Below are 20,521 nucleotides of genomic sequence, written 5' to 3'. Positions count from 1 at the left end.
CGTCAACATGACCACCATCCACCACTCTATTTGGCAGGTTTGGCGCTCCAGCGGTGATCTCCTGCCCCTGAGCGCCCAGCTGTGGCAAAAATCCGCCCCTGATGTGACAGTCTCCACGGGTCAAGAGGACAGGCCTCTTCCTCCCCCATCTCAGGCTGTTCCAGGGGTGGTCACAAGGAGCCAGGTAAGTGCTTCGATGTCCTTAGACTCAGCACGGCCACGACGTGGTGTGGCACCTCGAGCTCTGCCCTGCCGCAAGGCCCGTTGTCCCTTTGGTTCCCCTTGCGCGGAACTTGGAAGCATGGCTTGCGCTTTCCAATCCGTCACGAGGGCTGGTCCGGACTGTCCGATTCGGCTGCGAGATTCACTTCGCCAGGCGTCCACCCAGGTTCAGCGGTGTCCACTTCACCTTGGTGGAGGACGAAAATGCTGCTACCTTTCGCAGAGGTCGCTACCCTCCTACGGAAGGGCGCGATTAGAACCTGTCCCTCCAGCCGAGATGAAGAAGGGGTTTTTCAGCCCCTACTTCATCGTACCGAAAAGAGGCGGTGGGTTGCGGCCAATCTTGGACCTGTGAGTTCTGAACTAGGCTTTATACAGACTCCCGTTCAAGATGATGACGCAAAAACGCATTCTGGTGAGCGTCCGGCATCAAGATTGGTTCGCGGTGGTAGACCTGAAGGATGCGTACTTCCACGTCTCGATCCTTCCTTGACACAGGTCCTTCCTGCCCTGTGCAAGGTCAGGGAGGATGAGGAGCAGGTCATCCTGGTAGCACCCTACTGGCCCACCCAGACATGGTGCTCGGACCTCACGCTCCTCGCGACAGCTCCCCCGGCGAATTCCCCTGAGGAAGGACCTTCTTTCTCAGGGACGGGGCACCATCTGGCACCTGCGCCCAGACCTCTGGAATCTCCATGTCTGGCCCCTGGACGGGACGTGGAAGACCTAAGCGGTCTACCACCCACAGTGGTAGACACGATCACTCAGGCTAGGGCCCCCTCTACAAGGCACCTGTATGCCTTTAAGTGGCGTTTGTTCGCTAAGTGGTGTTCTTCCCGACCCGAAGACCCCCAGAGATGCGCAGTTGGATCAGTGCTTTCCTTCCTGCAGGAGAGGCTGGAAGGGAGGCTGTCCCCTTCCACCTTGAAGGTGTACATTGCCGCCATAGCAGCACACCATGACACAGTCAACGGTAAGTCCTTAGGGAAGCACGACCTGATCATCAGGTTCCTAAGAGGCACCAGGAGGCTTAATCCCTCCAGACCGTGCCTCATTCCCTCATGGGATCTCTCCGTAGTTCTTCAGGGTCTACAGAGAGCCCCCTTTGAGCCTTTGCAGTCAGCCAAGCTTAAGGCACTCTCCTTGAAGACTGCCCTCCTGACTGCACTCACTTCCATCAAGAGGGTAGGTGACCTGCAAGCGTTCTCTGTCAGCGAAACATGCCTGGATTTCGGTCCAGGTTACTCTCACGTGATCCTGAGACCCTGACCGGGCTATGTGCCCAAGGTTCCCTCCACCCCTTTAGGGACCAGGTGGTGAACCTGCAAGCGCTGCCCCAGGAGGAGGCAGACCCAGCCCTGTCGTCGCTGTGTCCGGTGCACGCTTTACGCATCTATTTGGATCGCACGCAGAGCTTTAGAATCTCTGAGCAGCTCTTTGTCTGCTCAGAGGAAGCACGTCTCCAAGCAGAGGATCGCCCACTGGCTCATTGATGCCATAATTATGGCATATGTCGCCTAGGACATGCCGCCCCCGGTAGGGCTACAAGCCCATTCTACCAGGGGTGCAGCGGCTCCCTGGCCCTTGCCAGGGGTGCCTCTCTAACAGACATTTACAGAGCAGCGGGCTGGGCAACACCCAAAACCTGTGCAAGGTTCTACAACCTCCGGGTGGAACCGGTTTTGTCCCAGGTAGTGGCATGCAACACAAGCGGATAAGCCCGGGATAGCTGGCCGGGTGTATTGCTTACACATAGCGCTTTCCACCTCCCTTGGAGCTGAAGACGTGTGCCATTAATTCCCAGTAGTGTTCACAAACTTTATTCCCTGGTTGACTTCCTCCGAGCCCTTTGGCATTCGAGTTTTTGGAGAGACTCACTGTCAGCCCAGTACACGCACTAACTAAGAGCCCTGTTCTGGGGTAGGTGCTCCACATGTGGCGGTTCCCTGTAAGGCTAACCCCATGCGATTATAAATCTTCCGCTAATTTGTTTCCCTGTTGGCAAAATGCGTCTTCCTTGGGCAGAGCTCCTCTGCCCCAGTCTCCATGTTTGTAGTAACTCCTCCCCCATTGGGCAGGATCTACCTTGAAGACTCTCCACATGGTTGGAAAGACCATGTGACATATTTTTCCACTTAAATATCCCCCCTCACTTTGGGCGATGTGTGGTCTCCGTGGTGTCTTCCCCTTGGGAGGGACACCCCCCGACTAGACCTGGTGGCCCAGTCGGATAATCCCCCTTCTTTTTTAGGGAGTGGAAAAAAAGAAGGGGAAAAGAGGCCACGACTGGGTTAAGCCTGTCTCTATCTTTTGGGTAGTCGACTTGTCCCCAAAAAGGGCTGTTCGACCTCATAAATATGTTGGGGGAGGTTATGTGTCGACCTGGTGTGCTGGCTATGAGGCACACAGTAGTCTGCCTACCACATACCGCCAGTTCATGTAACACAGTTCAGCCAATTGTAGCGTTTCGTATAGGGACCCCTAGTGTCACTACATCGACACAGCGTCGAGTGAGTGACAGATAGGGAACGTCATGGTTACTTGTGTAACCTCCATTCCCTGATGGAGGGAATGAGACGTTGTGTCCCTCCTGCCACAATGCTGAACTACCCACTGAAATGGCCGGACCTTATATCGGCTCCTCAGCATAAAACCTGAATGAGTGGTTGCATACCAGCTCCTTTTATACCCGTATGTCCGGGGGAGTGGCATGCAAATACCACTCGCCAATTTTCATTGGCCTTTTATCAAAGACCAGAGGTGTCTCGGGCTCCCAAGAGTGACCCTTAGTGTCACTACATCGACACAACGTCTCGTTCCCTCCATCAGGGAACGGAGGTTACACAAGTAACCATGATGTTATCTATAGGGTGTGAATTACCATGAGGGAAAACAAATCCTGGTAACTGTAGTTACTTAATCATTTACATGTGGTAAATGAAAAGAAATAAAAAATGGATTTGGCTATTTTTAAAGAAGGTGTGTGTGTGTTTTCACTTCAAATAAAGCAAAAATTCTACAACTGATGTTTTGCCCTCAGCTATTTGAATAATGGCTAAAAGAAGACCGCTTTGAAAAATACAAGCTATTCGTGACAAGATATGAGATGGATGTGGAATCTCACTTTTAAATATGCACATCTGCAGCAGAAATACATTTTGTGTTATGGGACAGACCTTTATCTCAGACTGTGATGATGCATTTCTGCCTTATTTAGCAGCGTAAATCTCGCAAACGTTTTTATATTATAATTTTTTTAAATATTGATTGTACATTTATAACATTATGCCTTGTGTTATATTACCCTGGAATTAGTTTTAAAAAACAAATTACTATAGCTTTGAGGGGGTTTCGATTACAGCTGCTAAGAGAGTGACAGGAAATTTGGCATCTTCTCCCATTTTATTGTCTTAATCCACTGCTCTCTATTTTTTTCCTCTTCTGGAAAGTCATTCAAACGTAAGAGTTGATTTTTTTATTTTGGTCTTGGAAATAATATTTGCTGTGATCTCCCATTCACCGCTGTCGAAGTTTACCCTGCAAACGTTTACTTCCATGTTCCAAAACCCAGAGTGTGAAAAAGGTCTATTGTTTTCCCCCACATCAGTATAAGACATGACTGCAATTATCAGACTGATTTGAAGAATGTTATGTTATTATTTACATATGAGTGATTTCAGCTGTTCTGACAGCTAAAATATGTAGGCTTATGGATACATGTACAAGACCTTAGAACAAGTAACATTGCTTATCAAACAGGTTTCTTCAAGTTTAAAATAATCAAGTCATGTTTCCACTTAATAAGTTCATGGAAGAAAAATATTAATCATAAATATACATTTGTGTTAATCATATTAAAATTGGTAAATGTACCAACATATCAATATATAGCCAATGAATAAATAACAATATTTATACTAATTATACTAAATTATTAAAAGGTAAGAGTCATGCAGAGACATCCATTTCAAAAGCATACTGTAATATTATATTACTGTAATGTAATATTAAATGATTATTATTTAATGTTCATTTTAACAGAAATATCATAAGTCATAACAGTCATAATTTCATTACATTCACACAGCATTGGTCCTATTAAAACCTTAAGCGTATGTTTTACAGTAAACTGAAGACATTATGTCTTACATAGTTTTTATTTATTTAAACATGCTCATTTACAATGTGGTGAAATGCCACTTCCTCCTCTTCTGTGCCCCAGTGTCACGTTATTACAAGAAAGTTTTGAATCACGTGAAAATAAATTATTTCGTAACACTGTGTGTTCTCAGCGCTTTGCGAGCCACTGAGACAGTTGAAAACCATGGACCATGTTAATTCAGAATATAAGCAGTGCTGGGTAGTAACTGATTACATGTAATCTGGATTACGTAACCAGATTACAAAATCAAGTGCGTGTGACCGCTGGATCTATAGACACGAGGCAAAAGCATCACTGTACAATGTAAACTTTGCCTTCCAAAAGTTAAAATCCTGCCAACTGCTAAGGATTCCAAGTCAAATCTAAAGAAGCATTTGGAGGTGTGTTTGCATGTTTTTTTTTTTACTTTACATCACAAATCTAACCAACTCAAACACATTATTTCAGTTATTATTTGAATTATCACTCTGTGTGGAATATAACCATTTGTCACAATGTTTTTGGAAGGGTTTTGTCCATCAAATGCATCAAAATGCACAAATACATGTCATTTCATATTCAATTGGCCGTAATGTTACTTTTAGTTTCTTAAATTGCTTTTGTAGTTGGCTTCAAAAATTTATATGAATGCACTTTTGGTGTAGTGATAACTTTGAGACGTTTTTGTGGTACTGATTCACAAATATAACTGGTCTGATCTCTTACCACACATGGATGGCATTTGTAAAATGGTGAAATTGCATGACCACATTTGTGTTAACATGCCCCGAGAACCTGTCCATAATTTTAGAAACTCCAATAAGAAATGCCTGTTAAACTCAAACATTTTAAAACATGGAAATATGAAAACTTCCTTCTTATTTGCGATAATTTTGAAAAATTTGTGGACGTAAGCACCACTCAAATGATTAAACCATGCAGAATTAGGTTGAAAGTAATACCAAAGTAATCCAAAAGTAATTGGATTAGATTACCTCAAAAATGTAATCTACGAGATTACGGTACTGATTGTAATTTTTGTCATCTAATTTGTATTTAGTACCTGATTACAATTCATAAGTAATCTGCCCAGCACTGACTATAAGTATATATTTATTTAATGTAATTGCAGCCTTTTGGGGGTTTAATAAATCACACAGGCATCGCAATTTCGATTTCCCAAAATTTAACACATAAAATGTATCACATACATTGTCTTTCTGCCCAGCTTTTAAGTATTCATGCGATATTACATATTGATTGTAAATTATTCCAAAGTAAATTCAAATTTAACGAAATCTTTGGCTTAGTGCTGATAAGTGCAAATAGCCATTGACGTCTTTTTTATTATCATTTTTTGCACACTTAGACATATGGTTTCCTTGTAGTTGATCGCTTCTCCACATAGAGATATTTTATTTCTCCTCTTCTAGCCAGCTGTCGTTGAAAGGGCACTCCGGCATGTTGATGGAGACAGGAGATGCAGGTATAATTTATTTGGCGCCAATCTACTACAGTGGAGAGACGTGCAGTGCTTTTGTGTGCACGTGACATCAAAGCAAGAGAGAAAGTTGCGGAGCGGCATGCGTGCGTTCCCGCGCTGACGAGACACCACAAACACAATGACGACTGTATAATATTTAATTATCTGGCTAGCATTATATTAAAGTTTTTCATTTTAATCTTCACCTGGCAATTCCTTCATTTCTTGTGCACATTTACACAGATGGAAAATGTACATACCGGATTTCCAGCAGGCCCAATAGGTCCTGGCACACCCTTCTCTCCTTTACTCCCTGCTGCTCCAGGAAAACCTAAAATAAAAACATCCACCATGATGCATCAGAATATATCAAAACAGTGTATATGAAAATAAAGTCACTGCAATAGTGAGAGAGACTATAGATCACCCTTAAAATAAAAGCTTTGCTCATTGCTTCTCACCTTGTTGACCCTTTGGCCCCTGGGGACCAGGCAACCCTGGAGGCCCGGAAGCAGTGCACTCAGTACATGTTTCGCCTTGATCACCTGAAAGAACAAGAAAACTAAGAACCAATACTAACTAATACCAAACCTATAGTCAATAAATTAGTGATACATAGACAAACAGACAGACAGACAGACAGACAGATAGATAGACAGATAGATAGACTGTAAAAAATGTCTGTAATTTTAACTGTAAAAGACTGTAAAAATGCTACAGTAAAAGAAAACGTATTTTGTTAACGTAGTTTTCTTAAAATATACAGAAAAAAATATAATATATTTTAAAAAAACAATAAATTTTTACGGTAAAAATTATTTTTTTGATGTAAAAAGTAGGATTTTACCATATGATTAACAGTAAAAATGTATATTATGTTTAACAAAAGAGTACATGTACTTTTTACAGTAAATTATTGTTAAAATTATGGTGAAAAAATATCAGGGCGTTCACAGAATTCCTTGCGTGACCTGCTACATTTCATTATATTTTATGGAAATAGTTATGTTTCTTCTTATTTTTAATATCAGTTATGTACTCTAGGGTGTTCTGTGTTATATTTGATGTAGTTAAGTTAATGTTTATTGCATTATTTTAATTTGTGTTACCCTGATGGTGTTTAGTGTTTGTGTGAGTGACACTGAGCACTGTCTCTACATGTTTATTGGTCATTGCTCCTGGATAGGGCCACTACTGATGAACTTCATGTCATCATGTGTCCTTCTGTAAGTACTATGGTGATTAACAATACATTATAAAGTGAAAAGCAGATTTTTACAGTTTCAGAAGTTTAATGTATCATTTGATAAAATATAAACGATTGTAATGCACCGTAAAATATACAGGCATTAAAATTACATCCCGTAAAGCCTGAAACGTAGTTAACATTTAATTATTATTTTTTCCACAGTGTAGACTCACCTTTCTGTCCCACCTCTCCTTGCAACCCTTGAGGTCCAGGGGGGCCTGGAGCTCCTTTTGCAATATCACAGTTTATATCTACAATAAAAGATAATATACTAATAACCAGCCAAAGACACATTGGAATAGATAAAAAAAAGACAACAAAATGTACCACACAAGCACATTTTACACTGATTTTACTATGGTCACATCACTATTAGCCTTGCTCTCATGCAACAGTATGACTGGTGCATCGGTGAATTTTTGTTCTTATTACACATCTCTCTGGAATACTTGATTCTGATTGGTCAATCAGTTTCCATGGTCAAATATTTTGTATAATGATCACTAATCTGTACATTTGACCGTTGTCCCTGGCAACCAATCTCGTACATTGTGCTAGGCTCTTGCATTGCTAGGTGGTCTCTTACTTCTGGCATAAAAAAATAAATTAAACTCAAATCAATTATTCTTGTCCATTAATTAGTTTATTTGGTAAGCAGTATTATAAGAGGTATAGTCTACAGTCAGCTAGTCATTATTGCAAAATGGTCATTATTGTATCATCCTTCAGGAATGTACAAGATCACCCTGTCTGGGTTTCGGCTGACTGCACATTATCCCTTACATACAGTATAAAATCCTTTTTCTAGCATGACATGTTCACTCCAGTCTTTCCATGAGGTTGCTGAATGATGTGTATGCAACAGCAAGAAAAAACTGTCACTTCTGTCTGAGATGGCCTCACCAATTTCTCCTGGAGCCCCGGGTGGTCCAGGTGGTCCATCAGCTCCATCAAGTCCTCTAAGAGGCAGTCCATTAGATCCTTTATCTCCCTTTTGGCCAATCTCTCCAGGGAAGCCAGGAGGTCCAGGAGGGCCCTGAATATTTCTTCCTGCAGCCGGCCATGAATGTCGAGGAAAGAAACATTAGTGTCAACTACTACAATGTATTGTACAGTTCTAATTCTACCTAAAAGGAAGCCCTAATTGGATGAAACTTATTTTCCCTGAGGAGGATAGATAAATGTATTTTTCACATACAAGCTTTGTGATTTTAATCCAGTCTGAACCAAACAACTCTCTTTCAAAATTGCATATACAATTATTCATTTAGCAGATGCTTTAGTGCAAAGCAGCTTGAAAAACTGAGGAAGGATACATTATAATTGATTCATCTTAAGCAGTTCATATTCATCAATCAACATAAGCGAATCATCTTAAATTAAAAAGAAAATTACCAACTGTTTTTCTCCGCTAACTTAGAATCCCGTCAGGATAGTAATGTGTATAATTTCGTATTGTATATTTTTCCACCACATTTCTCCTGTAACTAAAACTAAATGTATCATTGTGCTACCTGGTGTTCCATCATTATGGATTTAGAGTTCTTTTGGCAACTTTCCTTAAAAAATAACTAAAGTTTATAGTTTTGCTGGCATCCCAACCAAAGTAAAAGAAAATTCAAACTTAAGTGTCATTTCTGCATCACTGGTGCCACCAAATGGAACTGGTGACAGTCAGATAGTCATGACTCAATCTCACACCATTGGTTGAAACAATATTGCTGTTTTAGGCAGTCGGGATACTCAGACAAACAGACCAATATTTGTATAGTGCCACAGAGACACAAAGTTTACAGTTTTCAACAAAATCAACCTGTGAATGGCTTGCTTTTAGTTGTCTCTGCATAAAGCTGGGATAGGAGAGAGTAGACTATTCCCACCCCTGTAATAGTAACAGAGATCCCAATTCTTTCTGAATTAGAACATGAAATCAAACACCCTATGTTAGAAATTGTTCCTAAGATATCATTTAGAAGACTAATGGGGATTTTCCACTGCACGGTACAGCTCGACTCGACTGACTTGGGGTTTTCCACTGTGGATAGTACCTGGTTCCTGGTACTTTTTTTAGTACCACCTCGGTCGAGGTTCCAAGTGAGCTGAGCCGATACTAAATGTGACGTCAAAACTCTGCAGATCACTGAATGGTCAGAGAGAATCGTCACTACCAGCGTCACTGCATTTGCGACACATCAACCCGCTAGTTTTATAGTTAGCAACAGCGATAGCAGTATCATTTGTTCACATGACTTTCGAAATGTCTGTGCGCAAAACCACGCCGTGGTCAATAAACGAGGTGCAGACGTTGCTGTCATTAGTAGCGGAGGAGAGGATCCAACGAGATCTGGATGGGGCGACGTGAAACAAAAAAATCTTTCAGGAAGTGTCTCAGCTGTTGGCCGCACACGGCTACGCCGGACCTACCAACAGTGTAGGGAAAAGTTAAAAAAAGTTAAAAGTGACTACAGAACCATCAAGGACCACAACAGCCGAGTGGTTCAAACAGAAGAAAGTGTAAGCGGTTCGACCAAATGGACGCTATCTATGGCAAAAGCGAGCAATGGGAGGGAGAGTGCCCTGTTGATGGTACGTTAACTCTATATTCTGCTTGAAAGCTTCACTTTATTTAGTTGACCAGCTACTGGAAAGTTTGCTTCTAGAACAACCAGGCCAATTTAACTATTATACTTGTGTAAAATCACCATGCAACAACTGCTTTATGCAGCACAATGAGCTAGTAGCTAACAGCTAGCGGTCGTGCTATTGTTTATGGTCAGTAATGTTCTTGAGCTGTTGTTGCTAGTTTGTTTTGTGTCGCGTTTAAGATGATGTCACGGCAGTAGAGGCGGCACAACTATGACGATCAGCCTATAATCCCACCCACGTTGAGACGGCACTAAACTGCAGTGGAAAAGCAAGCTCAGAAAAGTAAAGAGTCGAGTCAAGATGAGTGCCATAAGTCTGTCTGAATAGTACTAAAGTGTGCTTTTCTCACCTGGAGGACCAGGATCACCACGCTCCCCAGGGTAACCTGATGAATGAAGAAAATAGTTGGCAACACAGGTTATAAAACTTATAGGGTAACTACATACTGACAAGGCACTATAAAAACTTCAAAGTGATTGACAATAATATGGTGTATTTCTTTTTTTCATGTCACCTCTCTCTCCTTCTGCTCCAGGAAGGCCAGGAGGACCAGGAACCCCCGGAAGAACATTTCCCTTTAAGATGATTATTATCGTTAGTGACTAAATTTACAATTAAAATGCAATTTTCAGTTTTAGTGCAGCTGGCATTATCTGAGTTTTAATAAAACAGATTATGGTGCTGATAAATACACAATATAGTAACAGCTGACTGTGCAGCACCCATAGATTACACTGCAAAAAATTTATCATTTTTTTAATCTGTATTTTTGTCTTATTTTCTAGTAAAAAAAAAAAAAAAACTAAATGGCCTGCACTTACATAGCACCTTTTAACCTTACCAGTTCTACAAAGCACTTTACACTGTATCTCTCACTCACACTCTCTCTCACACACACACACACACACACACCAATGACAGCAGAGCTGCCATGCAAGTGCTAGCCTGCCATTGGGAGCAACTTGGGGTTCAGTGTCTTGCCCAAGGACAGTTTGCATGTGGAGTCATGTGGGCTGGGAATTGAACCACTAACCTTATGATTAGTGGATAACCCACGCTACCACCTGAGCCACAGCCACCCTTAGAATGTATCTTAAGATAAAGTTTAAGCTTAAAGTTTAAACTTGTGTCTTATCGCCTGTAAATGTAAATGTATCTTGTTTTAAGAATCTTAAGATATTTTTTACTGGGAACAAGACCAAAATACTGATAAGGAAAAAAAAAAAAAGAAAATTCTGTGTAATGCTCTGATTTTGTTTACATTTATCTAATCTGGACAATATATTCCAGTAGTTCAAGAAAATGATTAATATATTAATCATTATCTATATAAATATAATATATTAATAATATATATTATTCATATACCATATAGAAAGTGTGTATTAATAATATATTATCAATTGCTTGCAATGTTTTGAGGCCTCTCTTGTATGGCCACTTACATATCCTGGTGGTCCTCTTTCTCCTTTGTCACCCTAACAGGAATAAAAGTCATAATTTAAATAAATTATATTAAAAGAAATAATGGCAATGGTGCATATTGTTTTCAAATCTTGAGGATGCTTCTCCAAGAAAGGATTGCTTACCTTCAAGCCTTCAAGCCCAGGACTACCAGGGAAACCCCTTTCCCCCTATCATAAACAAAAGAGTTTCAAAAAGAATCTCTTTCAATGCGATAAAAGTATTTGAAATAAGAAAGTAAAATCTACTAGGTAATTATCATTGTCTTAGATCACCATACTCTACCTTTTCTCCATTCTGTCCATCTTTTCCTGGTTTCCCCTTGAAAACATAAAGTGAAGCTCAGATTTTGCATACCATAAAGCACAGTTCTATGAGTAAGTGGACAATTAATACTAATTCAAAATCAGGATGTATATTAGAACTAAAGCTGATATGATCAATGTAAAGATTTGCTTGTGTAGTTGTGTATTTGTGTACTTACCTTTGGTCCAGGCGGTCCATGTTCACCTTTGATTCCATGTTGATGTGGTACACAGAAACCCTTTGTGCAGAAGGGAAATGCAGAGGTAATTGTCATTAACATCTCTTCAGAATTTAGGATAAGTTCAAAAAAATCAATGAATTCAAAGGATTAAATCAACACAAAGCCTATGTTTGTTTTACAGGTCAAATATGCACATCTATACAGGAAAAAATGATTCTGTTTCACCCAGATGCATTTTTAGTTTTTATAAATTATCGTTGCTACCACTTACCTTGTCTCCTTTCTCTCCTTTTGAGCCTCGCTCACCCTGGAAAATATGCAAGGCACATGGCACACTTTACCAATGTAGCTGAGACTACAACTATTACCTTATTTACATTAAATCACTGCAAAAAAGACTTTAGAAATGAATGAAAATTTACCAAATGAATAAATAAAAACCATGGCCCCAAAATGTATTTGGACACATTTAAATGTTGAACTGTTTTCATTTAAAACCTAATCAAACTTCTTTTTGTGAAATGTTTTGTTTGAAAAGAGTGCTTGTGATATCTTTCTGTCACTTACAGTATTTTGATATTCTGCTCTCACACAATGACATTCATACATTTTAACCCTAAAAATGGAAAGCATATAAAGGTACCTCTGAAAATATATTAATTGCTATTTTCCAACACATTAGGACTCACATAATACATTTCCATGTTTATTTATTTATTGCTTTATTTTACTAAAATAATGCTTTTATTTTAAATTGCATAGCTTGATGAATTCATGAAAATAACATTGAAAAGACAGGAGCTTTTGCCTCGAGGTCAGCTGCCTTCTCAAAAATGCTGCCATTTTACATTTAGATAAAGACTGTGAGTTTTTGCAAGACTTTATATACAAAGTCGTATGTCCTCAGTATTTGCAGGGACCCCCTTTTCAATATTTTTCACAAAAACTCACTCATTGCTCCTCTCCCCTGCCTCTTAAATGTTTGTATCCCCCAGGATACAGAAACCTTTTTAGGGTTAAGCGTGGTTTAAGCCAAGAGCACACTACACAACTTGCAGTGTATTAGTTTATTCGCAATAACATGTTAACAAACAATATGAAAGAAGGGCTTGTGCAGGACGGGACAAAAACAACTGAAAATAATCATGAGAAAGCAGTTCGGGAGACATGGGTCATGTTTTATTTTATTTTTAATTACTTTTTGCCTTCTGATTTCCAAAGCATTGCTCTCCTCTTGTGTTCTCTTTATATTTCATTGACTGTTGCTCATTGCCGGTCTCTCGCTCGTCGGAACAGTGTACACACCTGATGACTCGTCGGGCAGATTTGAAATCCACTGTAGCGTCTGCAACTTGACGGCACGAGTCACAGAACTATGCACACTAAATGACCATCGGTCGTGCAATCTAAGACTTCAAGGCTTTAAATGTCCAAACTTTTTGCTGCCACTCTCTACAAAGCTATTAAAGAACCATTGGAATTTTTATGACATCATACCGGTGGTCCAGGAAAATAAGTTGTTGTGCCAGTGCCTTCAAACTCCTCTCGTCTACCAGGTGGACCGGGAGGACCTGTTAAACCTCTTTCTCCCTATAAAGAGAAGCAAAGAAGGTATAAGATACTAAGTGTCTGGAAATGATTACAGATGTGTTTATGGCTATGTAGTTTGCTTATTGACTGCATCATTATTTCAGATTTCAGTTATGTTCAGTTGTGAGGAGAACACCTGTGGATCCAGGCAGATAAAGTCTATTACTTGCCAGTGTCATTTCCAATGCATTTCAGACACATTATTAGACAATATGTGTCAAAGAGTTGAAAAAACTAGCATTGCTGGTCATCAACATATGTTGGGCTCTGGATGCTGGTGTGCTGGTGTCCTTACAAGGCTTCTTAATTAGTTTAAGGAGCAAGCTGGTTAAAATAGCTATGTTGGTTCACTCACTAGTCAAGCACCAAAACAGCACTAACCAGCATAAACCAGACTGGACCAACATGGAGATTCATGCTGGTCTAAGATGTCCTCATTAGCACAGCAGACTAACCTTTTGTCCTTTCTCCGCAACAAATGACAGCCTGTCACCCTGCAAGTCAACAAGACTGCTGGTAATTTTACAAATTCCAGACACAAACACTGTCGAAAGTGCAAAACATTTCAGATAAGCATGTGTACACAATAAGTGCAACAGTTACCGGCTCTCCCTTTTGGCCAGGATCACCAGGTCTTCCCTTCAAAAGAAAAATGGCATGGTGTGAGATTCAGGATTGAAATGACAAACATGTATTTCTGAAAAGAATGTTGCTGAATATTGGATATCATCATAAGACAATGAGCTGTTCAAGATTGCATTGACTACCAGTACAGGCAGCAAGTTCACTTGTGTTTATTCATTTGTGTTTTTTATAGATTTTTAGACTCACAGAAGGTCCTACTGGTCCAGGTGGGCCAATTGGCCCTGGTAGTCCTGGATTTCCTGGTGGTCCCTAAAAAAGAAAAGAAAATGAGAAAAAGTTTTGAAACAATGGAACAAAGCATATAACTTTAAATGGATTGTCCATCCAAAAAGTAAAATTCTGTCATCAGTTACTAACCCTAACATTGATTAAACTCCTGTATGACTTCTTTCTTCAGTAGAACACAAATGGCAGAATGTTAGCCTTAGTCAACTTTCACATTCATTGTACCTTTTTGCTATACATGAAAAGTGAAATGTGACTGAAGCTGTCAGTCCCAAACATTTTACCTAATATCCCCTTTTGTGAAGAATAAAAAAAGACATCATACAGGTTTTGAACAACTTGAGAGTGAGTAAATGGTGAAAGATTTTTCATGTTTGGGTGAACTATCCCTTTAAGCATGAAGATGCAAAAAGTAAATGCACATTTTCAATCTGAACATAAACTGGTTCATTGAAATGAAAATGCTTACTGTTGAACCTGGTTGTCCTGGGAAGCCCCTGTCTCCTTTCTGAGGGATGATTACATCAGTAAAACCACCTGGGTCTCCCTATAAGAGTGAAATATGAATGGGCATGAATGCGAAGGCATTACACCATTTTCAAGATGTTAATCAACATTTACAGAAATAAATGAATGATCTGATATGTTGAAATCATGTGAAGTCTGTGAAGAATATTTGACATGAGAAGGTCTGACCCCAAACTCTGATTGGATCATTTGCATTTGAATTGTTGTAAAATGCTGATTAACACTATATACTGTGCCAAGTAGCTATATTCCTTCACGATTGTAAACAGTCTACAGTTAGGTTTCTGAACTATTTTACTTGGCGGATAAATTGTTTGTTCCGAATTTTAGCCAATTAATTACAAAAATTTACCTTTAGTGAATGTTGGTGTCTTTATCATATCATATTGTTGTTGGTTATGTTTTATAAAAGCAATAAGCCACTCAAGGCTATGCATTACAGTGGTTTAACCACAGTTAAAGGGGTTTTAAGCACTCTGCTTCATGTCATGCTTAAGAACACCCCATACCTATGGCAAATCACTGTAACACACAGCCTCTCATGGCTTATTGCTTTGACATACAGAACTATTGTAAGTTCCTGCATTATATACCTTCATTCCCTGCAAACCTGGAATACCCTAAGGAAAAAGAAGAATCAGTGTTATAATACAATATATAAAATGTAATTAATTTAATAGCACAATACATTAAATACTGTCATAAATGTGACATTTTAGAGGGATATGATATGAAATGATAAGATCCGATATATGAGACAAGTTTTCATACTGGTGGTCCCTGCAGTCCAGGAAGGCCTGGAATGCCGTCAAAACCCCGCTCCCCCTACAAAACACAAAAACAAACCCTCAAAACTAATCATTTTGACTGAGAACTGCATTATTATGTAAACACATTGTTTTATCAGTGTCTAATCATCACAATCAGCCTACTTTACATTTAGTGTACCTTCGTTCCATTGCAGCCTGGGATTCCTGGAGGTCCAGGTGGGCCTTCTTGTCCTGGAATACCCTTTAGAAAATCAAAATAAAAGGTTACTATGTTGTTTACCAGTGATCCCTAAAATTCAAAATAATTGATGATATTTGTTTTTAAAAAAGAGCTACAACTTACTGGAATACCTGGATGTCCTGGGAAACCAGCCACACCAGGTGGGCCCTGCAAAAGGAATGTCATTAAAACTAAATCTATTTGGTTAAATGCTGCAAATGTTTTTTTTTTTTTTTTTTTTTTTTTACAATGCTACTGTTATATCAAATGAAGCAATAGTTTTAAAATGTATCGGCTTTGCAAAATAGTACTGTATCTTAACAAGTCAGATTAAAATATGGTATTCCTGAGCATGAGACAGATGAGGACACTAACTCTGGTTCCTTTCATTCCTGGAGCTCCTGGCTCTCCTGCATCTCCCTGCGTAGAAAAAACAAAAAACAACCAAAAAAGAAAAAAAAAAAACAAAACAAGAAAGAACACTGAAACATAATATTAGCTTTTATCATACTAAGATCCATTAGAACAGTGATTGTCAAATGGTGGATATTTTACTAACCACATAATCGTGCATAGCTATGTTAGCAAAATAAATAGGCTCATTAACTTTTAAAAGGGAGGAGAAACACTTTTCATATCTTTTGATGTTGACGGCAAATGCTCTGTGGTTAATCTCTACACTATTCTGGCACTAATTAACCTGTCACTTGGTAAAAGCTAGTCAAATTAGGCAGATGCCAACATGGACAGGTAGCAAGACATGCCCACATCCTTGAAAACCATTAAAATCTACGCATGGTAAAAGAAAATGCAACCCAGGCTCCTTTACTGTATATTTGGGTTCACTTGCAACAAGGATAAACTTGGTTTGTGCTGACCATATTGTGTTTTGTGTGAATTGTTTGCTGCCTATCATGAAACCATAAAAATTCAAGAGACAAATAGAAACCAAACACTCAACTATAAGGAAAAGGCTAATGCAATATTTGGCTCAGCACTTGTTATGTGCGTTGAGTAGGAATTTTCCTATTCAATCTATGTCATGATAATAATTTTGCATATTGTTTGGCCAGTGCAGTTCAATATAATATTTCAGTACGTTTCAATGTCTGATTTTAAGGACCTTTGTACGATAAATAACAGTCTCAGGCAAGGGACTCTTTTAGATTAAAATGTCCATTTTAAAAATTTCTGCCCAAATCAAATAGTTGATGTTAACCTATGGGCCGATAGAGTCTTTTACTGTACTTTACCTTTGGTCCTATTGGCCCCAGGGGGCCCTCATGACCTTGTAATCCAGGGAATCCAACAACACCAGTCAAACCAGGGAACCCCCTCTCCCCCTAATGAGGAAGAACAATTGATTTAAAAGAACTGAAACCATAGTCCAAGAGTGTCATCCACCTGGGTTTCCAGCATTTTTAATTTTTTCATACACATTCAGAGCAGCACGTTATCACCTGACCTTATGTAAAAGAAAACAGGCTGTTCTCATGACTGCACCACTAGATGGCGCAACAGATCCTCGTATGAGAGATTACTGGTCCAACTCCGACATATAAACTGCATTGAAAAGACTTGTATTGAAAGGAACGCTCACGCAACAACAAAGTTTAGGGTATTCTTGTGCTGGGTGTGTACAGTATGTATAGTACAGTTCTCTTCTTAAAAAAAAAATTAAGTTTCTTCATACAATATTTTAAATGTGTTATAAAACATTTGACATGTCTTGGGAAAAAGATCTGATCATGGCCTTGATCCGCCTTCAAGTGGATTTGGTTATGATGTGTGATGGTGTCAATTGTTGATATTGTTGGGAATGGCAATGGTAATTTCATGCGATGGTAACGACATTTATCACTTTTTGGAGAAAAAGTGTTAACTACTTGCTACTGTAATTCAACAAGTTAGCTACAATAGCAGTCAAAGACCCTTGAACTTGTTGAAATGAAAAGAAATCGATCGATTTGTGTTATCTACACCTAATAAGCTACTCTTAATCATTATGAAAGAATGCTAACAATAAATCAAATTTCTTATACTGAACTGTCATTCTGATGCTCTGGCAGAGATGTGCTCATATGTCACTTCTCATTTAAACCATAACCAAATAGAATTTGCTTGGAATAACTCAATTGCTTTGTGTACATGTGAATGTGTGTCAATGTTTGCTAATGAAAGCATGGTTGGAGACAACAAATCTTTATTATACAGTATATATATATATATATATATATATATATATATATATATATATATATATATATATATATATATTCATTTCAACAATCTTAATCAAAATTGGAAAAAAAAATCAGAAAAGAATTAGAGACACAATATAACCTTTAAAGCTAATATAATCTGTATCCTTTTTAACTGTAATGATACCTCAACTGAGAAATCAACCATATGACCCCCCCCCCCCCCCCCCCCCCACACACACACACAGAAACAAAAGCAACAATAAGAGGCAAAACAGGTGAGATTATTTAGACAGAAGAGGAAAACATACTTACCTTTGCCCCTTTCACACCACTGCAGTCACATCCTCCACATGAAGATCCAGAACACCCTACACCCTGCAAGCAGACAGAAAATGACATTAGTCATAATATATTTAATATAAAAAAGTTTCCACAGTTCCACAATGAACCACTAGGATACAGTTAACACATGGTGTTGTCAGTAGTAAGAGGAAATGCCACTGAAGGACTGAGTATTAGCCTCCAATGGGGGGGGGGTCCCTTAGGTATAACCTATCACGGGCCCCACACATTTTAGCGATGGCCCTGTGTTGCTAAAATTTAACAGAACTGTTCTAGTGTTAAAACCCAAATAAAATGCTCTCTTAAATCCCACTAGATATCAGTGAATGGACAGCTGGTGTCAGCATGATACTGGACCCTGGGAACAGACCTACACTTCACCATTATTCTATTCAACCCCTCTGCATGCAGCCGTTCTCTAGCTCACGTGTGAGGCAGCCAGCCAAATGTCTGCACATCTGGAGAAGCAGGCCTGGCTAGCAGCAGCACCAGCTGCAGGGGTTGGGCCTAAGAGCGCACTGCCCCCACCCGTGATCCCTCCTAATGTCCTAACTGAGTCATTGTGTAGGTGCTGCAGATCATGGGAATCACTACTTTAAGGCTCAAATATCGCCCCTGGCGTGAACCCTTAAGCCATCCCTGGGGTGTCATTGCCGTATGTGAACAGACCGAGCTCTGGCTAAAACATTCGATCTGACATCCCTAATGCAATTTTGTGCCAATGAGAGACATTCTTCCGGCAATCTACAGACAAGCTAACAAAAATGTCTTCCTTACTACAAGGGAATCAAGTGTCTGACCTACTTCTTAACAGGTTTCCTTATTTTCCATCAGGTTGCAGCAGTCAGTCCTTTAAAACACGGAAAATAGGAGGCATCAATGTAGGAGGCACTTTTTACAAAAAAACACTTTATGGGTACACTTTGGTGTCCTAATACTTATTTTAAAGCATAAGAGACACAAATCCCATGTTTTTTGTTCTAAAACACTATTAGATACATTAGGTAAACTATTATGTATTAACCTCACATAAAAACTAGGTCAGTTTAAACCTATCTTTAAAAAGAACGTCACAAATCTCAGGGTTTGAAAGAGGATTTTAAAATCATCTCTCTCTCTCTCTCTCTCTCTCTCTCTCTGCCTTCTCTGTCCTGCTCCATCCTGTTAGACAAAACCATCAGATCTCTAAAGGCCAAAGTCAAATCTGTTGAGGATCAGACATTCCTGTATCTCCATGGCATGACTGAGGTCAGATCCCACCCCTAGCAAAAAATCATGTATGAGTAGCATGATCTCTTCACATGTGTATATGTTGCTTTATCGATTGAGTGTATGTTTTAGCACTCAGAGATCCTGTGATGGCTATCGCCCAGTTCAAACCACAGCATGCTAATCTGCAGCCTGCATCAGAACAGCAGGAGGACTGCTTTGAAATGTGTTTTGATATTCCTTCCCGGGTCAGTCTTGCATTCCCTCAAACCCAAACATGACATGAGCGGAAAAATAGCAAAAGCAGATAAGAGTGTCGATAAAACTCTTAACAAGTAATGGTTTTATAGATGTGAAAAATGGAAGTGCTCAAATGTCTTTGCTTTCAAAGAGAACTATTTAGAGTGTGTTATCTATAGATTTTGTGTTTGGAGGCCCGTTTGGGCAATCGTGAGTGTGAACGCTAACATGGATTCATGGATACATAAACGTCTCTTGGCTGGTTTTGACTAGGACTTCTTGCAGTGCTCACAGAACAAAGTGCCTGTGATATCGTAAAAGAAGAAAGGAGCATGAAAAGAAAGACACAACAGAGACTGAGTCCTCATCACTGCTTTTGTGCTCGTTTAAAGCCAGTTCCCAGAAAGTGGGATATTTGACTCTCAGTGTCAAAGGAGGCTGTTTCTTAAAGTGTAATGTAATTTATTTAGCTTTTAGGGGTAATTAATTTGCTAATGTTTTGGATATAATTTTTATTTTGTTCATTTCAATCTGCATGCATACAAATTAAGAATCACTTGAAATGATCTTATTTTGTTGTCTGTATGCCAGTTGCCATGTGTACCATTTGTCATTCTCAAATAAACAACACTAAGGTTTCGTCACACTGCACACAATTCTGATCTGTTTATCAAATCCAGCTTTAGAAATGACTGTCAGCATTGTAATTTTGCAAGTGATGTAATTGGATCAATTTCTTTAGACAGTGTAGTCAACATCCAGTAAACCTACCAGGGTCAGAAATTAAAAGGTGTGTCCAAAACACTTATTCATTTACTTAAACTACATGAAGGTCACATAGGAAACTTTATAGGAA

General features: G+C 39.4%; 1 protein-coding gene across 1 annotated transcript in view; it reads right to left on the bottom strand.

Annotated features, from left to right (window-relative positions):
- Nucleotides 1–20,521, bottom strand: part of LOC127448186 (collagen alpha-1(IV) chain-like) — an 88,432-nt gene that overhangs the window by 25,913 nt on the left and 41,998 nt on the right. Inside the window, exons 2-24 of the mRNA XM_051710533.1 lie at nucleotides 18,187–18,249; nucleotides 16,924–17,013; nucleotides 16,046–16,090; nucleotides 15,794–15,838; nucleotides 15,629–15,691; nucleotides 15,452–15,505; nucleotides 15,274–15,300; nucleotides 14,622–14,699; nucleotides 14,114–14,176; nucleotides 13,886–13,921; nucleotides 13,738–13,776; nucleotides 13,190–13,282; nucleotides 11,964–11,999; nucleotides 11,690–11,749; nucleotides 11,491–11,526; nucleotides 11,331–11,375; nucleotides 11,187–11,219; nucleotides 10,256–10,316; nucleotides 10,091–10,126; nucleotides 7,999–8,145; nucleotides 7,269–7,346; nucleotides 6,308–6,391; nucleotides 6,107–6,177 (exon numbers count right to left, since the gene is read on the bottom strand). Coding sequence (XP_051566493.1) covers nucleotides 6,107–6,177; nucleotides 6,308–6,391; nucleotides 7,269–7,346; nucleotides 7,999–8,145; nucleotides 10,091–10,126; nucleotides 10,256–10,316; nucleotides 11,187–11,219; nucleotides 11,331–11,375; nucleotides 11,491–11,526; nucleotides 11,690–11,749; nucleotides 11,964–11,999; nucleotides 13,190–13,282; nucleotides 13,738–13,776; nucleotides 13,886–13,921; nucleotides 14,114–14,176; nucleotides 14,622–14,699; nucleotides 15,274–15,300; nucleotides 15,452–15,505; nucleotides 15,629–15,691; nucleotides 15,794–15,838; nucleotides 16,046–16,090; nucleotides 16,924–17,013; nucleotides 18,187–18,249 — 1,383 coding nt within the window. The remainder of the gene's footprint in view (nucleotides 1–6,106; nucleotides 6,178–6,307; nucleotides 6,392–7,268; nucleotides 7,347–7,998; nucleotides 8,146–10,090; nucleotides 10,127–10,255; nucleotides 10,317–11,186; nucleotides 11,220–11,330; nucleotides 11,376–11,490; nucleotides 11,527–11,689; nucleotides 11,750–11,963; nucleotides 12,000–13,189; nucleotides 13,283–13,737; nucleotides 13,777–13,885; nucleotides 13,922–14,113; nucleotides 14,177–14,621; nucleotides 14,700–15,273; nucleotides 15,301–15,451; nucleotides 15,506–15,628; nucleotides 15,692–15,793; nucleotides 15,839–16,045; nucleotides 16,091–16,923; nucleotides 17,014–18,186; nucleotides 18,250–20,521) is intronic.

Source organism: Myxocyprinus asiaticus, chromosome 11 (genome assembly GCF_019703515.2).
Source record: "Myxocyprinus asiaticus isolate MX2 ecotype Aquarium Trade chromosome 11, UBuf_Myxa_2, whole genome shotgun sequence".
Taxonomy (NCBI): domain Eukaryota; kingdom Metazoa; phylum Chordata; class Actinopteri; order Cypriniformes; family Catostomidae; genus Myxocyprinus; species Myxocyprinus asiaticus.
The sequence above is the reverse complement of the archived record's forward strand: the minus strand, read 5'-3'. Positions and strand labels throughout refer to the sequence as shown.